This window comes from Bos indicus x Bos taurus, chromosome 22, assembly GCF_003369695.1.
Source record: "Bos indicus x Bos taurus breed Angus x Brahman F1 hybrid chromosome 22, Bos_hybrid_MaternalHap_v2.0, whole genome shotgun sequence".
Lineage (NCBI taxonomy): Eukaryota > Metazoa > Chordata > Mammalia > Artiodactyla > Bovidae > Bos > Bos indicus x Bos taurus.
This window is the reverse complement of record NC_040097.1, coordinates 21,442,361-21,461,875: the sequence shown is the minus strand read 5'-3', so window position 1 is coordinate 21,461,875 and position 19,515 is coordinate 21,442,361. Positions and strand designations below refer to the sequence as shown.

Here is a 19,515-nt window from a genome sequence, read left to right as displayed (position 1 = left end):
TAGCCCACCAGGCTCCTTTGTCAACGGAATTCTCCGGGCAAGAATACTGGAGCGGGTAGCCCTATCCCTTTTTCAAGGGATCTTCCTGACCCAGGGATTGAACCTGCATCTCCTGCATTGGCAGGTGGATTCTTTACCACTAGTGTTGCCCGGGAAGCCCCAAATTTTTAAATAACTTGGTGAAAATAATAGATAATTAAAATTGTAACAGTGATAATTATTATATAAATTATAGGAAATAAAATGAATTATTAAAATCAAATTAAAACACTTCTTCTTAACTCTTTTAAAGTGGCTACCCCAAATTTTAAATTACAACGTATGGCTGATATTATACTATCAGACAGTGTCGCTCTCTACACAGTAGAGAATAGACTAAAGTGGTCAAGCCGGATAAAACATGTAGTGCTTGCTACAGATATCTCCAGGCAAGGAGCTGATGGCATTTTCTGTTCACTTCTCCTCTTTTTTTTTTTTTTTTTTTTACTGTATGTTTTACTGCTGGTTCAATCATCTTTGGACATTTTAAGTTCTCTGATTTTTTTTTCTCCTGTTATACAATAAACAGTGGTTATGATGTCAACAAAACTATTTCTACTGCTGACACTAAAAACAACCTACAGTGATGATAAGAAAAACAGTGAAATAACTTATCAAATAAAATGAATGGTCATTATTGGAACCAAGATTCTGGAGTACTAACAGTAAACCTCAGCTAAGCCATTTAGCGTCCCAGAAGGTCAGCTGTGCCACGTTACATGGTTATCATGAAAGCACCGCCTTCATAAGGCACATGAGAAAATTAAACATCTGAAACATTCTAGACACAAGTAACACTTATTAAATGGTGTCTGTAGTATCGCTGTTACACAATCATAACTACCAGTGAGACAGGTCGGAACCTGGGACCCTGAGCTGCAGTGCTTACACCTGGACAAATGTCTCCTCAAGCAACAAAATACAAAGAAACTATAAGAGTCTAAAAATAACCAGGGACTTCCAGTGGTTAAGAATCCACCTGTCAATGCAGGAGACAGGGATTTGATCCTTGATCTGGGACAACCCCACATGCTAGAAAGCAAGGAACCCTGTGTGCAGCGACCACTGAGCCCACAAGGTCTAGAGCCCGAGCTCTGCAGTAAGCGAAGTCACAGCAATGAGAAGCCCATGCACCACTGCAGGAGCCCCTGCTCACCACAGTCAGGGATAGCCCACATGCAGCAATGAAGATCCAGTGCAGCCAGAAATAAAAAAATTCAAAAATATAAATTAAAAAAATAAATAAAAATAACTGCATGAATGCAGCAGTCCCAGTTGTAACAATTATTAACAGTAAGATACCAAAGGGCCAAAACCAAACTGCCATTGCTGATATGCAAGAGCAAAAGCAAGGTGTGATCCCCATGTGCAGCAGCAGCCAGGGCGAGGCAGGCCACCAAAGCCAACCCTCCAGCCTGACCCACCAATCTGCCCTTACCCTCACCCCTTTTAAGGAACCCGCCCAACCTCCTCGGGTTCCCTCAGCACTATTTCCAGTGAAGCGATGCTTGAATTCCACCCGTGGCCTTATCACTTTCTACTGAATCACGAGTCCAAGGACCTGAGTCGGTAACAGCAGCCCCACCTCTGACACCATCATGGCCTCCCTAAGTCTTTTTCTTTGGTTGTCCAAGCCACCCTCCCCCACCCCCATCACGAAGTCTTCACATTTCTATATTGAGAATGTTTCCAATTTAACCAAGCTGCTTTTCAGAGAGTATCCTCTGCTTGTCTGAGCTTTTCAGTGCAATGCAACCAGTTGCCAGACCCCACGTGACAGGGACACAGCATCAAGCAGTCCTGAGTCAAGTTCAGATCGCAGGATGACAGTGCGTGGTGAGGACTGTTGGACACCACGGACATCTTCACATAGGGGACCGAGACTGCTTCCGTCTCACAAAACCCACTCTCCGGCTCTGTACAGCCACGCCGGAGCTTCTCCATGGAGCATACTTTAGGTACTGTGTGTGCTTAGTCGCTCAGTCGTGTCCGACTCTTTGCAACCCCATGGACTGCAGCCGCCAGGCTCCCCTGTCCTTGGAGATAAGCATGAAGTCCTAGGGCCTCCTCAAATGTTCTTCTTAACACAGGTGTGCATGTGTGCACACTCGGTCATGTCTGACTCTTCTGCGACACCACGGACTAGCCTGCCAGGCTCTTCCGTCCGTGGATTTCCCAGACAAGAATACCGCCATTTCTTTCTCCAGGAGATCTTCCCAACAAGGGATCAAACCTGTATCTTCTGCATTGGCTGGCAGATTCTTTACTGCAGAGCCATCAGGGAAAGAAACCAAATTAACATGGGACATATGCATTACCAAAAAAAAAAAAATCAGCCAGATGGAAATTAAATATTTCATGGAATCCTTATTTCAATAAAGTCATTACTTGAAGTCCAACCAATTCCCTTGCCATGTGATGGAAGCCACTAAAGAAAAACAGGACACATCGCCGAAGAGCCAACACTAGACAACCAGGTAACAATTTCTGTAACACTTTCTATGTTCCAGGATGGGGCAAGACAAGGAAACCAGGTCCTGTCCTGAGTTCCACCGACTGAGGAAGCTCTGCATACAAAGCACCTTTTCCAAGAACCTGTAACAACTGCAGGAATTTACGTTAAGAACAAGGCAAGGCCAAAGAAAAAGGGTGGTACTGCAAAAATTATTTTTAGTAGAAAATTTCTCAATCTCCCTTTAATGACAGTTTCCTGTAATGACAAAGCAAGATAGCATCGAGTTTATAAAGACACTAAACAACTGTTCTGTGAACAAGCCTTGCTGGTTCTATAGTTTTCAACGTGACAGAAATCCAAATCATCCTGTCTGTCCTCTGAAAACATTTATTTGAAGAGGACTCAACTTCTTACAAGGAATATGGACTGAGGGAGGAGAGGAGAAAGTTATGAACCTCATTTCCGCAAGAGTGATATGCCTAACTTACACTGACAAAGGAGGGAGACAGCAGTTATGTAAGTTCAGAAAAATACCAATTTAAACAAAGGTAAACACATTTCCACTTCCCTGGGGGCTCAGGCAGTAAAGTGTCTGCCTGCAATGTGGGAGACCTGTGTTCGATCCCTGGGTCAGGAAGATCCCCTGGAGAAGGAAATGGCAGTCGACACCAGTACTCTTGCCTAGAAAACTCCATGGACAGGGGAGCCTGGTAGGCTACAGTCCATGGGGTTGAAAAGAGTTGGACACGACTGAGCGACTTCACTTTCACTTTTCAAACACATTTCCTCAATGGAGGACTTCTAATAATCTTTGGAATGCCATTGCATACAGTAAGTCTTCAAGAAGGCATTTCATATGTCAACCTTTATTTCCAGCTGAAAAAAAAAGAAATTCATACAAGAGTAATGGGCAAATTGCCTTCAGCCCACTTAATCTCTTCTCATGCTTGTAGCTAGGACTCCACGTGGCAGTTCAAACCCCAGCCGGACTGGTCCACATCTGAGTTATGCAGTAACTGCCATGCTTGTATGAGTGGAGAGACGGTGACAGAGTGTGATGCCTCTGTGTGTGTCACAAGAGCACGAGTCCACTCTTATCACACCCATCTTACAGATGGCACGGCTGAGCTTCTGGGATGCTAAGTGCCCCGGCTGAAGTGTAGTGTTAGAACTCGAGAATCTGGGTCCCAATGTCTCCAAAATCTTAACTAGGATTCATTTTTACTTATACATTATGTCACTGTTTTTCTTGTAATCACTTTAGGTTGTTTTTAGCATCTTATCTGGGAGAAGGAAGGCAGATGTGAGCTACTGGACATAACCTAGGGGTTTAAGGCAAGTCAACTATCCAACCAGAACAGGACAGAAGCACTGGAAAAACAAGATTCATTTCACAAAATGAAAGGAAAATCATCAGGCTGACTCTAAGCACAAAGGAAGGTGTTGAGCAGACAAGAATGAATACAGAGTAGGTCCAGGTAACATATCCACAGACGTGGATACGGAGAATGCAGCCTCAAACAGAACGTTAAAATGGGACTGAATCACACACTGAGGTCAGGCTAACACTAGCACCTTCTTGCCCCCTGGACAAAACCTAACTTTGACTAAGAATGTTGTATGGTATTACGGCCAAGCAGAGCAGGGAGCAGGACGAGAAGGGTACCCAGACGTACACAGCCCATCAGGGAGACAAAGAATTTAGTGTGTGCTTGTGTCATGGGTGGAAATAACCTACACTCTTTGGAACATAAACCAGGGCCACACTGTGGATCAATTTTTAAAATGTCTGATAAATCCTTTATCAGTGACTACGAAACCTCAAAAGCTTCTGAGATCAAAGTTGTTATTATTGATATTTATAACTCTGGTGCAAAACTAATTCAGTAGTAAAATCAGAGGTGGAGAGACATGAAGCTACTTAGAATATTGATATTTCCTACTTGTGTGAATATTCATCTGCATGCTGCAGAAATAGAAATGCATTCAAGGGGTATAGTCCTAGACCCCACTATGTGTCTTCTGTAAATATATATGACATATGCACCATCATGCCTTTCTAAAAAAGATACTGAATTCTAAAACATCTGGCCTCAAGGGTTTCAGCTAAGGCCCTGCAGACCTGCACCATATGGTAGTGTGTGCACGGTATGTATTAGGAAAAATGTCTTTGCTTCTACTCACTTGCTAAGATGCTCTAAACTGAACTGAAGTGAACCAGCTGTGAGTTTCACTGGAAAGGGCACACACAATCAATTTGGATCATTTAAGCTTATTGAAGACTTCAACTCATAAAGCACCGATAAGTCTGAATCAACAACTCCCACGATCTCTTATTGTAATAAACAAGATTTTAACTACCTCAGAAAATAAGCATGCAATGAACCTCCACCTTAATGGAGCTCTCAGAGGGTTTCATCTGGAGGTTTCTCTTTGCATTAACTCCAACTTCAGTTATTAGCGAAAACACGGCATGATTCAATTCCTATTAGTGCTACATGAACCTTTATTTAAAACAGGGAATGAGTATGGAGTAGTGAGGATATTCAGGACACAACCATCACAGATAACTGATTGAACAGATAAAGCAAAGTGGAGTACCATGGACAAACTCAAACAGAACCCCTATTCTAATCATAGGAATATTTTAAACCTTCTGACTTTAAGGATGCTTAATCACATCTGCAAAGTCCCGTTTGCTGGACAAAGTAACAAATAAGTTCACAGGTTTCAGAAATTAGTGAGTGAACATTGTTTGGGGGAGGGTATTATCCTATCAAAACCCCAACTGATCTCTCTTAATTGCTTAAAGGTACCTGTAAGTAATTAAATATCACCTGTCTCAGGGCCTTTGCACACCTGTGTTCTTTGGGCAGGCTCCAATTAATCTCTTCCCTCTTAATAAATACCTGTCTCCACCGACGTCTTCCATCTCACGACAAAATGCCCTTCTCCTTCAGAGACGGTTTCACAACCAATATTACAAACCCGTATATGTGAGTGTTTGGTCAATATCTGTGTCGTGACTCGAGTATAATTATCTCGATGAAAAGGCTCTCTGCCTCATCATTGTAACCCAGCATCCACATGACAGAAGGCACTCCAGACAAATCTGCTTCTAGACAAGAGATAAAACTGAATACTAGGAGGTAAGTGCATCTGAGGACCCAAAGTGGGTCTCGTCTCCTAGCCTCGTCATCTGATTTCGACTTTCTTTTCTAATTTTAACAGAGCTGTAAAGAATGCCACTATTGAAAGGCTTTTGTTTTGTTTTAACAATGACATTTATTTCTTCTGTTAGGCTGGATGTTTTTAACTGCAGGAACAACAAGGCTGAGTCCAGGATTTCAGCCAGGAAAACACGGAGAGGTTTAATTTCTGAATGTGTACAAAGTTGTTGCAGATGACCTCAAAGAATTCCTGGGAAGCAGCAAAACATCCAAGGTTGGGTTTGTAGCAGTTTACCCTCAGGGAGCAGATCCAGAATCTCATGGGGCATAAACTTGAAATCCAATCTGCAGCGCTGGGGCCGAGGCAACTGAAGAAATAGGAAACACTCAAGGTCATGACTTTATCCCAAATGGAATCTAAAGGAACCAGGACTGGCAAGACTCTGACCCAGGAGGCAAGAGAGGCAATTTATTCTCTAAAAACCGCAGGAGGACGGAACAACTCTGCCATGAGGCTTCTTTAGTCAAATCTACTTAAAATGATGCCACACAAGTAAAGGAAGGCTGGATTCCACTACACACACAGCTTTCTCTTCCCGAGAGTCTCCCAATAGTGACAGTGGGCTGTCCTATGAATTGGGATGTGTAGCATCATCCCTGGCCTCTGCCCACTAGATGCTGGTAGCACACCACTGCCCATAACGGCGACAACCACAAGTGTCCCCGGAAAATGCCTAATGTCCTCTGAAGGGTAGGATGATATCTCCAGTGGAGAATCAATGCTGTATTTGACCAATCCCAGCCCAATCGTCCACAATGGCTCTTCCTTCTCTGGCTCTCTATAAAAGACCAATAATATCCCCAATGCTGATAAATTACCATGTGGTACATTATGATTTTCTCCCTTTCATTTTAACATCTTGAAAAGCAGTGTAGTTATGTGGGAACATATAAACCAAGTCTGAGATATTCAAACAGGGTAAAAATCTCAGGAAGAGCTGGTGTTAATCAAGAGCTCAAAGCAATTTAACTCTTGTGCAAAAATGAGCAACATTTCTGTGCATATTTTACAACTAAATTTGATCCCGTTACCTTTGATCTCTGAAATTCAAGTTCCTCCAACTACAACCACTAAGTAATTTAACATATTTATCACATTAAAAAGAAAAACAAGTTAGGAACCAGATGGGTTTCAATGAAGCACCCAATTAATATAGGCAGCTTACCATCTGACATTACTGAGAAGAAATAAATTCAAAGAGCTTGGTCCAAAAGTAAGTCTGGGCATTGTAGCTGCCATTTCTAATTAGTTTCTAAATTTCATGGACCTTTTTGAGTTAAAAAAATTCATTTAAAGCAATAAATTTTCAAAAGAATATTTATCTATTCTATTCATCTTTCCAGAATCAAACAGGAGGAGGAGACAGGCACTAGGAAATGTGATTTCAGCATGAGGCAGGCAGTTTCCAGTTTTTTCTTTCAGAGTTTGTCTTTTCCAAGCCAGCTGCCAAATTAAGTTTCCCAAACTTTCAAGTACATGTCTTTTGTCCAGATCAACATTAACTAGACAAATGGCAGCCTGATTCAAAGATAAAGAAGCTTTAGCGCAAACCTGGCTGGACAGAAACTTTCCCTTCAGCTGCACTGCCAATGCGAACTGGCCGACAGGAACAAAAGAGAAACCCCAGACTTCAAAACCTGATGCAACTTGGCTTCTAGGAATCAAGTTTTCCAAGTACAAATCAAGCTAAGATTTCTAAGAAATGATTCATTCAACATAAAAGGAGAAAAAGAGACCATTAAGTAGAAACCCTACTCATAAGGCATAACATTAATGTGACTAGGACAGGAAGTCCCATGATAGAGGAATGCCAATGCAGAAAGAATTTTTAATACTGTGAATTCATCAGCTCAACAACAACAACAAAAATATGCAGCCCTTTCTCAGAATGGTGATCTCTGGTTTCTCCAGCAATCATGGATAAGAGACAAATCAGTATGTGAATATAAACATGTATAAGCAAAGAAATACTATTCATTTCCACCTCTTGTAGAGATTTGTCACCTAAGCTTCAAAGTTAACCTAAAAGGCCCATTCATGGGTTTGAGGAGTGAGGGTGAGTGAAAAACCCTACAGATTACGAGCAAATATGTGTGTGTACACATTTATATTTTTTCTCTATGGAGAAGGACTGAAAGTATTCATCAGATGACCCAAGTAGGTCATGACTTACTGAAGTCATAAAACCCTAAGAGAGTTGTCATTTCATGTTTTGAGTTCAGTCACAGGCTTGGGTACAAGCCTACCTACTTCTTTCACACATTTGTAAAGCTTACCATGTGGGCATCCAAATAATCAACAGATACGCTTGTCCCAAGGAAAGAATATTTACATCCTGACTGTGATTAAAGATATAAAAAAATGAGGCTAGCAATGGAGCAGATGTGTTGTCCCCACCAAGATTAAAACAAGAGCTTGGAGAACTGAGCCTTCCCTCTCTCTCAAGTACATGTCTTGACCTACCACACCCACCCTTTCGTCTGCATGGATCTCTGAGAAAACAGACATAGAGGCAAAATGACACCATTGATCCCAAAAAGGTAACAGTGAATCATATGACCAGTGGCCACAGCATCTTCTTCAGCAGCACACAAACCTTTCAAGCATCTTCCCTGTTGAGAGATGGTTCTGAGACTCCCATTCACAAATCAACTACCCCTTCACTTTTGTAAAAGGTCAAAACGAAGACAGAATTTCACTTTTAGAAAGCAGGGTTTCAGAAACGGACAGAGAGAAGAAATCGGGTCAAATAAAACCAAGGGTTTGAAATCATCCACCAAGGGTTTAAGTCGACTCAAATCACAATGTTTGTGACTTCTATATGCTGTGCCCATTAAACAAAGATGAGAAACTGGAGAACAGCTATCCTCTGTCATGCTATATATGTAGGATTTTCAGACACAAAGGAAAGAATGGTACAAGTTTTACACGCAAAATGTCTGGGGGATAAAGACAAAGCACTCCGTTACCGCCAAGGCCCAGGACCCAGCTGTCCCTGAAGCCTCAGGTTGCACTCACCTCCACGGGAAACCGCCTGCCGTTGACACTGTGTTCAGAGCCGGCAGAGCCATTGCTGTGGCCCCAGTGAAACTCCACCTTCTCAGCTTTGAATCTGCCAGGCAGGCCAGCGCCGCTGACAAAATAGTCGTCTTTCAGCAGGATGGCAACTGTGAAAAATAGGGTGCGGGGGTGAACAATGAGTTTCCAAACCAAACTGAAAAGATATCTTTTGCTACATTAAAAAAGCTCATGGTTATACGACGTGAATTATTTCCTCATGTACCTGTTAAAACGCAAACCCCAAACATCAGTTTGCACACATTAGCACATTCTAGGTGAAGAATGCTCTCAAGAGTCAGTTGACTCTAACTTCTGAAAATTCCCAGGGAATGGTCTCAGAATTTATCCATTTCATAGTTGGAAAAGAAAACACAAGCACACATCACAGACAATAACAGAATACGCTGCTTTGATTCAGGTCTCCTAAATCTGCTTGATGATCAAAATTATTTCTCTTTCTTAAAACACTGATTCCTAGGGCTTCCCTAGTGGCTCAGCTGGTAAGCAATCTGCCTGCAGTGCAGGAGACCTGGGTTCGATCCCTGGGTTGGAAAGATCCCCTAGAGAAGGAAATGGCAAACCACTGCAGTATTCCTGCCAGGAGAATCCCACGGACAGAGGAGCCTGGCAGGCTACAGACCATGGGATCGCAGAGTCAGACACAGCTGAGTGACTCACACTTTCACTTCTTTCGCCTGGTGCCACCCCAAGATTCACTCTGGAATGAGATGGAAATACACATAGGCTGGATGCAAAAGACATGTTTCTTCAATCAGAAAACTTAGGCAACGTATCAAGTAATAATACTTGCAGGGTCTACAAATACTAAGGCAGGCTTTTCAGTGGTAAAAAATCTGTCTGCCGACGCAGGAGATCCAGGTTCAATCCCTGGGTCAGGAAGATCCCCTGGATGAGGAAATGGCAACCCACTCCAGCATCCTTGCCTGGGAAGTCCCATGGACAGAGAAGCCTGGCAGCCTACAGTCTATTGCGTTATAAAGAGTTGGACATGACTTAGTGACTACAAGAAACCAATATTGAGGCAACAATAAAGGGAAGACAGCCAGGGTTGGGGAATGTGTTCATATTTGATACGGTGTACAGGAAAGTGCAGTCAAAATTCTCAGTAAGTCACTCAAATAACTGCGTTTTAGTAGATTTACTTTACTATTTCTTTTAATTCTAGGAAACTTTTGCTTAGCCCATCTGAAAAAAGGTCAATCAATTCAAATCCTGAATTTCAAAACCACATCTCTCTTCCTTAAAACCTGGAAAAGAAAAATCAAGAACCAAAAACATGGACTTATACTAGCAGAAAAATTATTTTTCCAAAAGGAATGTAATACCCAAGTGGATAAAAAGATTTTATTTTGTAAGTCATATATTTCCCCCTCCTTGTTGTTTGAACTGAATTCATTCATTCAAATACTTATTGGCTGCTAAATACACATTAAGTTCCAATCAATATATTAAATGGTTTGTGATCAAAAGCTAAGCTTTTTTAAGGCAGGGAAAACCTTTCATATCCTCATCATCTGCTCTTCCTAAAGAGATCCCAGTTCGAGTCTTAGAGAGAAATCCTGCATGAAAATTAGGTCTCCATAAAAGATAGAGACTAAACTAATGACCCATTTCTAAAACAAGTATAATTAGTTTCAGCACTTCTCTATATTAAGGGAGCACTAAAAGGAAGTGAAGGAAACCTGTTTGTGTAAATCCCTTTTTACTGCATTCAAAAGGCAGTTTTCCTCCAACTTCTGAAAAATATTCAATTAGTAGAATGGAGATTAAAGGATAAGATGAAATAAAAGTGTTTCTTAGGCTGATTGAATATGCTACAGCTTTGTTCCACCTTTATTTCTGCTAGCATGGTTTAGAAGAAGGGTTGGCGAACTTCTTCTGTAAAAGGTTAAGATAAGACATACTGAAGGACTGGTGGGTCCTATGGCTCCTTTTCAACTACTTAACAGTGTTCATAACGCAGAAGCAGTGAAACACAGTAAGTAAATGCTCAGGTGAGGCTTTGTTCCAATAAAAACTTATCCATACTACAATTTGGATATAATTTTCACAGGTTATGGAATATTTTTCTCCTTTTTTCTTTTTTTTAATTTTCCCAACCACTAAAAAAAAGTAAGAACAAGCAGGAGGGGGTTGTCATTTGGTGATCTCTGTTGCTGCTGCTGCTAAGTCGCTTCAGTCATATCCAACTCTATGCAACCCCATAGACGGCAGCCCACCAGGCTCCCCTGTCTCTGGGATTCTCCAGGCAAGAACGCTGGAATGGGTGATCTCTAGGATATAATATTTTTAGAAGACTAACTATTATTTTGAACCTGCGTGCCAAAGCCAAAATACCTATGAATTCGCTCAGTAGTGTCCTAAACACTGTTGATGACTCTCAGCCGGTTACAGATTCTATACTTACCATTTTGCATCCAAAGGACGGAGGCAAAGCATTTGGAGTGCATCTGTTACAATACATCCAGGGACTCAGCAGCATCTTATAAATATTTGATTTTACCTAAATCATTTATGTCTCTGTCAGGGGTCATTTTACTTGTTTTACATGAATAATTAAAAGCATAATTAGGCAACCGTACAACCTGAAACACTAATCTCATTTTTCATTTTACAGTATCTCTCACTAGAGAACACAGCATGCTACAAGCACGTACTGCCCCAACCTTCTGAAAGCAGCTTACGGCTTACATTTTTGTTTACACGGAACACTGGGAAGAGAGAACTTGCCCAGCTACCATGCAACAAGTTTCTGCCGACCACAGATAACACAGCTCTGCTTCAGAACAAAATGTACCAGAGGTAGGTGCTGCAGAGCACAGAATGTGGTAAGAGCCTCGAGCTCAGAAGACGGACAGACCTGGGTGAGGATCTTGTTCTGCCACTTAAAAGCTGGGTGACCTTGGGCAAGTTATCTGACTTCTCTGTGTCTCGGTTTCCATCATTACTCAAATGGCATTAACAGTGCCTACCTGGTGAGGCTGTTTTGATGTGTGAAGGAAATCACACACACAAAGCGCTGAACAGTGCCAGCAATTCAGCAAGTGCACGGTCAATGTCGGTTATTGTCAAAAGAAGCACAGCGCAGAGGGGTGACCACACCTGTACTTTCACTTTCAGAGTTCCACTCTAAAGCAGTATTGTTTTTCTCACAAAACAAAACTGTGTCCTTGAGCAGAAACAACAAACAGCAAAGGTAGATGTGGCCCAAATACTTGAGATGTTAAGTGTTGAGTAGCTGCTTTGAATTTACTATAACATCGAGTAAAAAACATATTTCCATTATTTTTATCCTTTTGGGCTTATCAATGGAAAACATAATCTTAATTTGATGTCTAATATGCACTCCACACTTCAAATGATACTCATTCATTTCCCCCTTTTACCAGAAGTATTTAAGCTAGAACGTAATAACACTGGTACCTTTGATTTACTTTCACAGCTTATAGGCATAATTTTTTACATATGTCTATCACATGTCAAATAGTACAGGTTTTTGCATTAAGGTGTTGATGAAATGTTTTGTTTTAAAATCAATTCATTTTAATTAAAATGAAGGGAGTCAACTGAAAAACAGTAGTATAGTATGATAGGTAAATGAAACTATGATAATAATAAACAAATACATTTTAATTTAAGTTTTAAAACAATAGCACAAAAAAGTGAATCTGGGTAAGGCGACATTTAAGAAGGTAGCAAGCAACAAAGAAGGTAGCAAGCAACAGCTAAAGACTGGAGAAAGATGGGCTAGGAAGAGGATGAGGAGGCAGGTAAGTTACCTAGGAGTGGACTTTATAGAATAAGGCCCTCTGGCTGTTCAACTGCTAACATGGATTTTGATGAAGTCAAAGCAGAATGATGGAGGAAGTAGAAGATATAGGTTTCAAATTCAGAATCTTTAACCTGGATTCCAAAGTCCATAGCAACAGCTACTCACAGATTTGGGGGTCTATGCCCTCCTGAAACAGGAAGTAAAATTCTGAGCATGGGGTCATAAATGGAGTTGGACTCTGGAGCCACTTGGGTCTGGATTTCAGTCCTAGATCTGCCACTATCCAGTTTTGATAAAGTTACTGCAATTCTGGGTGCTTCCATTCCTATTCTTAAAAGTGGAATAATACAACAGCAACTTCACAAGTTTGTTGTGGGATCACAATAGTTGACATAGGGTGAATGCCCAGAAGAGTTATTCATTCACCACATTACTGCATGAAGATGGCATTGTAAGCACCCAGAAATAAATCCATACATATATGGGCAATTAATTTACAAGGAGCAAAGAACATATGATGGAGAGAGGATAGACTTTTCAACAAATGGTGTTGGGAAAACTGGGCAGTCACATACAAAGAATGAACACTACCATTTCATATCATATGCAAAAATTAACTCAAAATGAATTAAAGATCTGACTAAAAGACCAAAACCACAAACTTCCTAGAAGAAAACATAGGTGGTAAACTCTTTGACATGGGTCTTACTCATTCTTTTCTGGATCTGACTATAAAAACAAGAAAAACAAAAGCAAAAATAAACAAATGGGAATATATCAAAGTGAAAAGCTTCTGCACAGAGAAAGAAACCACCATCAAAATGAAACAGCAGGGGATTCCCTGGTTGGCTCATTGGTTAGGAATCCGCCTGCCAATGCAGGGGGCACAGGTTCAATCCGCATTCTGGGAAGATCCCACATGCCGCAGAGCAACTAACCCTATATGCCGCAACTATTGAAACTGTGCCCCAGAGCCCAGGAGTCACCGCTACTGAAGCCCTTGCACCTAGAGCCTGTCTCTACGACAAGACAAGCCCACACACTGCAACGAGAGTAGCTCCCACCAGCTGCAACTACAGAACAGTGCTCGCACAGGAGTGAAGACTCGGTGCAGCCATAAAACAAGTAAATATACATCTTTCAAAAAAAGGAAACACAATTTAAAAGAAAAGAAAAGGCAACCTATTAAAGGGGAGAAGGTGCTTGCAATGTGTATACCCACTAAGGGGTGAATACAGAGAACTGACAGAATTCAATGACAATAAGACTAACAATCTGATTGAAAATTAGGTACAGGATCTAAGTAGACATTTTTCCAGAGAAGACATACAGATGGCCAACAGGCACACGCAAAGATGTTCAACATGACTAATTAATAGGAAGATGCAAAACAAAATCACAGTGTGAATCACCTCGCACCTGTTACAAGGGCTATCGCCAGAAAGACAAGAAGTAAGTACTGGCAATGGTGTGGACAAAAGAGAAACTTTGGGCACCGTTGGTGGGGATTTTTTCACTATAGAAAACAGTAAGAATAAGTAAGAACAGAACTGTCATTTGACCTACCCATTCCACTTGGGCATTTATCCAAAGCACATGAAAACTAATTTGAAAAGGTAAGTGAACCTCTATGTTTAAAACAGCCATGATAGAGAAACAACCTAAGGCCTCACAGAGAGACGACCAGACAAAGATGACGTGGTGTATGTATACACAATGGAATACTACTCAGCCACGAAAAAGAAAGAAAGTTTGCCATTTGCAACAACATGAATGGACTTTGAAGATATTGCTCTAAGTGAAATAGGCCAGAAGGAGAAAGACAGATGTGCATTATTTCAGTTATGTCTGGAAACACACACACACACACACACAAAATGAGCAAACTAAAATGAAAATAAACTCATAGACACAGAGATCAGAGGAGCAGTTACCAGGGGTGGGTGAAATGTGTGGAGGGAATCAACTGTACGGTGACTGATGGTAATGAGACTTGGGGTGCTGATCGACTTGTAGTGTACACAGATGTCAGATAATAATACTGCATACCTCAAGATTATATTTAAAAAAATAGATGGCATTGTATAACTACTGTTTACAACAGTTCTTCCAGGAAGAGGATCCACAGCTTTCATAGATTCCCCCTATGTCCAGGGCTCCCCATAATGCAAAAATGCTCTGCATAGGGGCAGGGGAGACATAAGGAGTCACACCATGGATAAGGAATTACTTTCCAAATTTGACGGGGTGACTGAGGACCAGGCACTCACTGCATTCTTTGCAGGACATCCATTAATGGTTAATAAATTATACTCAATGTGTCTAAATAATGCTGGCCTAAAGCAAGTATCCCCACTAAAATCTGACTAAATAGCAACAGATGCCAAAAGTTTTTTAAAAATCGATGAGAGAAGGAAAATAAGCGCCTCAGTATCTTGCCTCCACCACTTGTCAACCAGCTTTCAATACAAGATGGGGAAAGGCTACCATTATTAGATCATTAATGCTGAGACCCCCAACCACCCACAACTCCAGTGTGCATCAGGGAATGCTTTGGGGCTCCTGGTCACATAGAAACTCCCTGGTCTGGAAGTCAACACACAGAAGCTCAAGTGCTAACCTTCTACTGACTTCCCTATAGGCACCAGCATTTACTTTATCTAATATTTACCTGTACCTACAGGGAAGAAAAGGAAAGATTTTAAATGAGGTTTTATCTCCCGCCCTCACAGAGTGTATAGTTGGGGAAAACAGGCCCCAGCACCTGATGTGAAGAACTGACTCACTGGAAAAGACCCTGTTGCTGGGAAAGATTGAAGGTGGGAGGAGAAGGGGACGACAGAGGATGAGATGGTTGGATGGCATCACCGACTCAATGGACATGAATTTTAGTAAACTCTGGGAGTTGGCGATGGACAGGGAGGCCTGGCGTGCTGCAGTCCATGGGGTCGCAGAGTTGGACATGACTGAGCTACTGAACTGAACTGAAACTAAGCAAGATGGACAAGGCAGAATACTTGACCCTTTAATCATAAAATATGTTGGATGACAACCCAGTAGGTTCTGTGCCCTAAAACAGAAAAGTGGACTTTAAAAAGTACCCTCCAAGTTCAAACTCTACGTGAGTCTAGTTACATAACAAAGCGCTGGTTGGCCCATTCTGTAATTGGTAAATTAAGCTTCAGTTTACCCAGAAGATAGCTGCTACTACCTGAGCGAGCGCTCGGGCTGTGGGAATAACAGAAAGGATGTGGAGCTTGGCAGGCAGGAAACAGAGCTTACAGTGTGTCTTGCAAAGAGAGACCTAGGGAAATAGCTCCAACTGGAACTTCAGGGTTCAGGCAAGACTGAACGCTAACAGGCTGACAAGAATCCAGGAATCTGGATATTTGATTTTTTAAAAACTTTTTATGTTGTATTGGAGTACAGCCGATTAACAATGTTGTGATAATTTCAGATGAACAGCAAAGGCACTCAGCCACACGTACACACGTTATCTGTTCTCCCCCAAATTCCCCTCCCATCCAGGCTGCCATATAACACTCAGCAGATTTCTCTGTGTTATACACTAGGTCCTTGCTGGTTATCCATTTAAAATACAGCAATGTGTACACGTTCATCCCCAACTCCCTAACTATCCCTCTCCCCTGCAACCGTAAGTTCGTTCTCCAAGTCTGGGAGTCTGTTTCTGTTTTGTAAGTTCCTCTGTATAATTTCTTTCTAAATTCCACATGTAAAGGATGTCGTATGATATTTCCCCTTCTCTCTCTTACTTCATCAGTATGACAATCTCTAGGTCCATCCATGTTGCTGCAAATGGCATTATTTCACTCTTTTTAATGGCTAAATAATAAGGGATCTGGATATTTCAAATAGGAAAATTAAAAAAATGAAGAGCCAAAGCACATTTAGCATGCCCCAAAGAGGAACGGACTTTTTTTTTAATTACACTTGAATTTTCTCTTTTGGGCAACCTTGAGCTAACCAGAGGTGCTACAGGGTATTACAAAGACAGGGTTGGGCAGGCCCAACGTCAATGCTGCTGAACACCCAGATGCTTTCAAACATCTGTCTACTTGGCGGATGCTCTGCTTCTAATCAGAAAGCTTGGCAGCTTCTTTGTGAGCAAAATAACCAATTCATTAATGGCATAAAAACTCATAGCTTAAAGAAGAAAATGTGATCCAGGGGAAAAGATCCAATGCCAGTCCCTCTTCAGTACCTGTCAAGGATCACTGAGATAACTGCGATAGGGTGGTGGGTGATAGAATACAAATAAGTAACGGTTTCTTCTCAAGCCAAACTGGAAACCCTAAGAACACGGACTTGGGAGATCAGTGTGTATTTTCACTTGTTCCAAAAACCGGTCCTACATCAATATGCCAGGAATAGAGGTTTTATTGAAATGAGGACATACTTAGATTTTCGCCATCAATGCTCAACACTCTACTCCATACATAGAGTAAGCAAAACCCCTTTTCAAACCGCGGTTCTCATCTGCGACTAGCTATAAGGATAACAGGAAGAAGGGAGAGAAAGGGGACAAAGTTAGGAGCTGGGGGTAAAGACAGACCAACAGGCAACAGCCAGTCTTGTTACAGGAGACAGGAAATTCAGGGAGATGTGAGAGAAAAGATGGGAGAGAGCAAAACCACAAAAAACGAAAGCATGTGGAGATACACTCATGAACAGACAGAAATAGATTACAAAGTGAAAGAAGAGGAAGCACAGACAGTGAGGGTCAAGAAGACAAGCACACAGAGAATTCCTAGAATATTCCTTACCAATCTCAGAGGTGTTAAAGGCTTTTCTTTTTTTAATTTTTTCTTTCATTAATTTTTCTCATGTGTTCCCCATCCTGAACCCTCCTCCCTCCTCCCTCCCCATACCATCCCTCTGGGTCGTCCCAGTGCACCAGCCCCAAGCATCCAGCATCGTGCATTGAACCTGGACTGGCATCTCGTTTCATACATGACATTTCACATGTTTCAACGCCATTCTCCCAAATCTTCCCACCCTCTCCCTGCGTGTGACACCTGGACAGTCATGCTCAAACTATGGAACTCCCTCCTGAGTGAGGGCTGAGCACAGAAGTCCGTGAATTTGGACAGAAATCAAGCATCATGAAAATCACCACTGGAAACCCTGTAAGGAGCCAATGATGGCTCTAAGTAAGGCTCGCGTCAGTTTCTCCATCAACCTTGCTCAAAACACTGATTCTTCAGGGCACCATGGAGGCAGCAGTTGGTCAAGCAGCAACTGCAATGAATGTAGAGTGTCCGTTCTGGTCAGACACTCGCTTGGCTGGGGGTGGAGTGGGGCTTACCATGTGAGCAAAAAGAGAAGCAGCGTCAAATGCTCCTCTCGCACTGAGCTGGGGTGATGTGCTCAGCCACGAAACTAGCATGTGGAAATGAGTGAGGTTGTTTTTAAGATTGTATTTTTCTCTTTCTACCAGCCTGTGGTGAGACTGTTCATTGAGACTTAGTTTACCTGTGGGTTCTTATGGAACTGCTTTATCATAAAAGCTCCAAGGACTAGGTGAAGTAAAGCAGATGCAACAGTCTCCTAATCTTTGTCTGAATTATATGGGCTCAGCAACATGTTAGGACATGGTTCCTCCACAATTTATCTATGCAGACTTTGCCAATTGTGGATCTACTTTTATTAATTTAACAACTACTTTTTAAATCCATCTATGTCAGGTATATGTAGACAAATAAGAAAGTAGGTAGGCAAAGAAAAAATAGAGCAAACCAATATGAAGTGTGAAAACAGTAGTAACGCGCATTTTGGCAAATGTATTTACTCTTTGTCCTTAGTGTAAGGTAAAAGAAAAAGAGGTGGAAAAATAAACACCCTCCAAATAGTTAAAACTCTCAGGAGACCATGGCTTATTAACATACACCAGGACCACTATCTACATCTTAAATTCCAATCATTTAGTTCGAAGCTAACGCTAGGAACAGCAAGATTCTCTTGAAACGTTCTTGTTGAATGCATTATCTTTTCATTCTACAAAAATGAAAGAAAAGGAAATAACTTTAGATGAAATCAAATGAGAACTGGCACAATAGAGAGTTACGGCTGTTCGGAAAGAAACAGAGAGATGATATCTGTCTTCTAAAGATATTTTAAACAACTTTCGAGAAGTGGACTAGGGACAACCACATTGCTCTATTGATTATGCTGGATTGGATATATGGTCCTCTCCACAGGTTAAGACAGATATGAACATTCAAACTGTTTTACGGCAAAGTCACTGTCTGTATGTAACAGGCCGCTTTAAATATTAACTTTCTGTATTCATATTTTAATATCCACAAGACAGTCTATTTTACAGATAAGTGACCTGTAAATTTCCAACAGAAAAAATAAGTATCTCTTCCTGAATTTATTTTGTAGAAGTGCAAGTTTCAAGAAAAGACTTTTGGGGCTCAAAAATTAATGACTCAAGAAAAATAAGGTTTTTTGGCATCTAGTCAAGAAATTTAGATCCAAAATGAATGATGATGACAACAACAATGTGGCTCATGATATAATTTTTTTTAATTAAACTTTTAATCTTCCTGATAACTGTAGATCCACATGTAGTTCTAAGAAATAATACAGAGGTCTTGTGTCCCCTCTATTCAGTTTCTCCAAATAGTCAAATCTTATAAAACTAAAGTACAATGATATGTACTTTTTTAAACTAATATTATCCAGCTTGCCTATCAATACGATTCACTGTTGGTATTATCAACTCTGACAGTTAATTCAGATACACAGCATCCTGCCCTGTATTTGTACTGTGTTCAGCTCAGTTTATATGATCCAGACATAACAGACAAAGCAAATGGATCCTCATTTCTCTAAAAATGCTGGAATATTTATGAACTCATCTGGCATTTTAAGAACAGGAGAATAAAGCTGTTCCTAGGTTCATGCATATTTA

General features: G+C 41.2%; 1 protein-coding gene across 3 annotated transcripts in view; it reads right to left on the bottom strand.

Moving 5' to 3' along the window:
* The window catches only part of PTPRG (protein tyrosine phosphatase, receptor type G), a 775,368-nt gene that overhangs the window by 308,425 nt on the left and 447,428 nt on the right, over positions 1-19,515 (bottom strand). For all 3 annotated transcript variants that reach the window (XM_027522433.1, XM_027522432.1, XM_027522435.1), the window contains exon 4: positions 8,744-8,892. In XM_027522433.1, the coding sequence (XP_027378234.1) occupies positions 8,744-8,892 (149 nt within the window). The remainder of the gene's footprint in view (positions 1-8,743; positions 8,893-19,515) is intronic.